The sequence below is a fragment of the Cebus imitator genome, unplaced genomic scaffold (assembly GCF_001604975.1).
Source record: "Cebus imitator isolate Cc_AM_T3 unplaced genomic scaffold, Cebus_imitator-1.0 Scaffold85, whole genome shotgun sequence".
Lineage (NCBI taxonomy): Eukaryota > Metazoa > Chordata > Mammalia > Primates > Cebidae > Cebus > Cebus imitator.
Window position 1 is genome coordinate 7,644,832 of NW_016107400.1, and position 4,923 is coordinate 7,649,754.

Below are 4,923 nucleotides of genomic sequence, written 5' to 3' on the forward strand. Positions count from 1 at the left end.
TGGAGTAAGGTGGTATGATTTTGGCTCACTGCAGCCTCTGCCTGCCAGGTTCAAGCGATTCTCCTGCCTTAGCCCTGCCAAGTAGCTGAGATAACAGGCACCCACCATCATACCCAGCTAACTTGTTGTCAACAAAGATGGAGTTTTGCCTGCTGGCCAGGCCGGTCTTAAATGCCTGAGCTCAGGTGACCCGCCCACCTTGCCCTCCCAAAGTGCTAGGATTATAGGGGTGATCCACCACACAGGGCCGGTCTGTTTCTTTAGAAAGTTCTATAAATATCATACAAAATGTTTTCAGTTGCCTTACATTTTTCTATAATGAAGTAGAATATAGGAAAAGAAGGGATTGTGGATCTCATTTTGGCAAGCAAGTTATCTTTCCCACAAGCTCTCAGAAGCATTCCAGATAGTTAAGGGTTTTTCTGTTCCATGGCCTCTTGCCAGTGCTAGATTTTATACAAATGGCCTTATTTTCCCAGAATTCTAAAACTCCTTCGAAACTTGCTCTGAGCCTCTGTCCTCCACAAATACGTTTAGTTCCCTGTGAAATAATGGTAAGATATCTTTCAAGGACAGATAATGGACCTGTTATTTTCTCACAGCTTGAGCAGCCCCTGACTTAAGAAAAGCAACTGAATCATGTGATGCTGGTGTGTGTTACTCAAGTCATTAAATTACTTCATTTTATTAAAGGAATCTCAAGGTCATTTAGTCTAGTGCTTCCCATGTGGTATGCCAGTATACCACCACATACGGCTGGGCCACTTCAGCGAGGCAGATGAGCCTCAAGTCACTGACTCCCTTCAGCTCGGATGTACCTTGTGCACAACTTACAAGAATAATCATGATGATGTGTGATTTTTGCTTTACATGCTAATATTAGATCCTAATGTGAGTAAGATAGGTCTCCCCTGAACTACATGGTATTAGACTTTGTGTGTTAATATTGTGGTGTGTTATTTGTTGTTTTTTGGTCAGGAATGGAAAATCTCATTCCAAATATGCTTATTATTAATATATTTGTTATTTGCAAGAAGTTACACAGGCATTTTGGAATTGTTTTCATAATAGGGTAGACAACTGCCTTCATATTCTTTTATTTTGGAGAGACAAGGTCTTTGTTCTGTTGCCCAGGCTGGAGTGCAGTGGCACGATCATAGCTCACTACATCCTTGAAGTCCTGGGCTCAAGCCATCACACCTCAGCCTCTGGAGTAGCTGGGACTACAGGCATATGTCACCACACTCGACTAATTTTTTTAATTGTTTTGTACAGTCTTGCTACATTGCCCGGGGTGGTCTTGAACTCATTTAAGCCATCCTCCTGCTTGGGCCTCCCAAATGGCTGGGATTATAGGCATGAGCCACTGTACCCAGCCACATGCCATATTCTTTATATTACTTTGCTGACTCCTGACACCCTGGGGCAGACTTTGGGTTCCCTGCTTGCCCATTGTTGCTTTCCTGACATCAAGCAGGCTCTTAGGAAGCGTTTCTTTAGCTTATGGTGTGTAGCCAAATGTATTTGAATCAGCCAAGTGGAGTTATCAAGATAGTAAGTGAGAACCTACTTACATGTAATAGTTTAGCCTTTTCAGCACTTTTTGCTGAAGTTCTCAGAGTCAAGAGAACCTGAATTATTAGCAGTAGTACAGGTGGCTGTTGATATTTCAGCTCCTGCTATGGTTTGTACCCTTGAGGAAGTGGAGTGAACAATGTCTGGAAGTTGAGTAAATAATAAACTCAAGCAGTTTTCTTTATTTAAAACAATGTGTTAACTTTTATTTTTTATTGTTATTTTTCTGAGACGGACCCTCACTCTGTCACCCAGGCTGGAGTGTAGTGGCATGATCTTGGCTCACTGCAACCTCCAACTTGCCTCAGCCTCCCGAGTAGCTGGAATTACAGGCATGTGCACCACCATGCCCAGATAATTTTTTATGTATTTTTAGTAGAGATGGGGTTTTGCCATGTTGGCCAGGCTGGTTTCAAACTCCTGACCTCAGGTGATCAGCCTGCCTCCTCCTCCCAAGGTGCTGGGATTACAGGCATGAGCCACCACGCCCAGCCTTAACTTTTAATTGTAAAAAGTTTGAAGCGTACACATATGCATTGTGACTAGGTTGGTAAACCTCCCTGTACCCATCACTTAACTGTCTCATTGTATTTATAGCGGTGGTTCCAAGAGTGTAAGTCATCAGACTAAACATCAGTACCCTCTGGGAACGTCCTAGAAATGTAAATTTCTACTAGTGAAAGATGTAGTGAATCAGAAACTTGGGGTAGAGCCTGTCAGTCTGTGATTTAGCAAGCCACCCAGGTGATTCTGATGACCGCTGAAGCCTGAGAATCACCACAGATACCATTCCATCCTAACTCTGCTGGAGTCTTTCAAAGGAAATTCTGTCATTTTATTTGTAAATACATTAGTACATAAACTGTCTTTTTCAAAACATAGTACAAATTGATGTGACGTTTAGAGAGCAGCCTGCTAATGGGTCCCCATATTTAAATAGGCTTACCCTCTGATCTCTTAATTCCACTCATACTATCTACTTTAAAGAAATTACTGGACAGATGCTTCATGATGTATATGCAAGGATGCTTGCAGTACCTAGATGGGGAAAACTTAGAAATACCACATGTCTCATAGTGAGGGATTGGCTAACCAAGTTATGTTTTATCCACTCGATGGAATGCTATGAAATCATTATAGAGAAGACTGTCCCTTCTAAGGATGTTGTTATTTAGGAAAAGCAGTTTTCAAACCAGATATTGGGTGGTCCCATTTTCTTTTCTCTATTCAGTGTGTGTGTGTGTGTGTGTGTACACCTGTGCACACGTGCCATGTACATGAGAGGGGAAGAATGTGTTTTGTTGTGTACACTAACTTAAGCATGTAGGACAAAACGCTGGAATGTTACACACCAAAAGATGAATAGTTACCTTTGGAAGATATGATTATGGTTAATTTTTGCCTTCCTCTTAACCAATTTTTTTTTAAACAATGATGCATGTATTTTTATAGTAGGGAAAAACCATAAAGCTACTGTAACTTTGAAAAAGACATTTTCATTGAAATTATAGCCTCTGATTGCATTTGCAGATGGACACATACTGGATTCAAAGAGATATGCCGTTATTGGAGCAGATCTCCGAGACCTGTCTCAACTGGAAGAGAAACTAAAGAAATGTAACATGAATACACAGTGAGATTTTTTTTTAAAAAAACCTCTTTTGCTTTTGTGATTTCATGCTAATTATGAGATAAGGCCAGTCTGAAGTACAGCATGATACCCATGTTCCATTTTTTATTCAGTAAGTTTTATTTCATTGCTATTAAGTTTTCTGAAATGTCTTTTGTTTTTTTTTTTTTTTTGAGACGAAGTTTCACTTTCGTTGCCCAGGCTGGAGTGCGATGGTGTGATCTTGGCTCACCACAAACTCTGCCTCCCAGGTTCAAGCGATTCTCTTGCCTCAGGCTCCAGAGTAGCTGGGATTACAGGCATGCGCCACCATGCCCAGATAATATTGTATTTTTAATAGAGTTGGGGTTTCTCCATGTTGGTCAGGCTGGTCTCAAACTCCTGACCTCAGGTAATCTGCCCATCTTGACCTCTCAAAGTGCTGGGATTACAGGTGTGAGCCACCACACCTGGTGTAGTTTTCTGAAATTTTCTAAGCAGCACTATTCTTTAAATATGTTTCCACATCAGAATCATCTGTGTTACTTTGCAGAAATACTAGTGCCTAATTTCATATGAAAGTTCGAGAGAAGATAATTGTATGGATAGAAACGTATTTGTAACATATAAAGAAAAGATTAGCATCCAGGATATATAAAGAACAACTACTATTTGAAAAAAAAGCCTCATAGAAAAATGGGCAAAGGATAGATGACCAGGCAGTTCAAAGAAGAAACTGAATATCCTGTGAAACAGGTATTGGGCATCAGTGGTAATCAGATGAAATTCTATTTTACTTCCACCAAGTTGGTAAAAATGTAATAGGGGACAATACCAAGTATTGGCAAGGATGTGGGGGATAGAGAATGATACAGCACTGGTGGAAGTGATCTTCGTATAACCATTGTGAGGAGCAATCTGGAAGTATCTAGTAACATTAAAAGTGTATGTACCATATGATGTAGCAGTCCCACTTTTGTGGGTGTCCCCTTGAGAAGATATTGCATGTGTGCATCAGGAGCGTGTTCATTGTAGTTCATGAGTCTGGGAACTTAGTCCAGCTGGACAGATTTGATTTCTGACAGGAACATCCGCTAGACCATGACCTTGGATAACTTGCTTCACCTCTCTGCATCTGTTCCCTCTTCTGAAAAATGTGAGTAATAGGACGGGCATGGTGGCTCATGCCTGTAATCCCAGCACTTTGGGAGGCCAACGTGGGTGGATCACCTGAGGTCAGGAGTTCGAGACCAGCCTGGCCAGCATGGTAAAGCCCCATCTCTACTAAAAATACAAAAAATCAGCTGGGCATGGTGACAGGCGGCCGTAATCCCAGCTACTTGGGAGGCCAAGGCAGGAAAATCACTTGAACCCAGGAGGTGGAGGTTGCAGTGAGCTGAGATTATGACATTGCACTCCAGCCTGGACAACAGAGTGAGACTCCATCTCAAAAAAAAGAAAAATGTGAATGCGAATAGAATAATAGAACCCAGCTGTAAGTGTTAGCAGTTGAGGATATTGATAACTATCAAATCTCTGAGAAATGCTATTTATTTCTGTAATTTTAATTGTTGATGATTTTGATGGTTCCTCAAAGAGAAGATAGAAATAATTCCTAATCCCAGTACTTAGAGATAACCACCTTAAAATTTTATCCCCAAATTTGTAAATATATATTTTCATTTAAAACGTGATTATGCTATACATATAATTTTGGAACTTTTTTTTTTTTTTTTTTT

The 4,923-nt window shown here is 40.6% G+C and overlaps 1 protein-coding gene across 3 annotated transcripts in view; it reads left to right on the forward strand.

Moving 5' to 3' along the window:
• Nucleotides 1-4,923, forward strand: part of LCMT1 (leucine carboxyl methyltransferase 1) — a 68,958-nt gene that overhangs the window by 46,361 nt on the left and 17,674 nt on the right. Inside the window, exon 5 of one of the 3 annotated variants that reach the window (XM_037740601.1) lies at nucleotides 3,106-3,192. The exons of 1 other annotated variant lie outside the window; for it this stretch is intronic. In XM_037740601.1, the coding sequence (XP_037596529.1) occupies nucleotides 3,106-3,192 (87 nt within the window). Of the gene's footprint in view, nucleotides 1-3,105; nucleotides 3,209-4,923 lie in introns of all 3 variants that reach the window. One more of the 3 variants, XM_017534432.2, reaches the window with a different exon arrangement.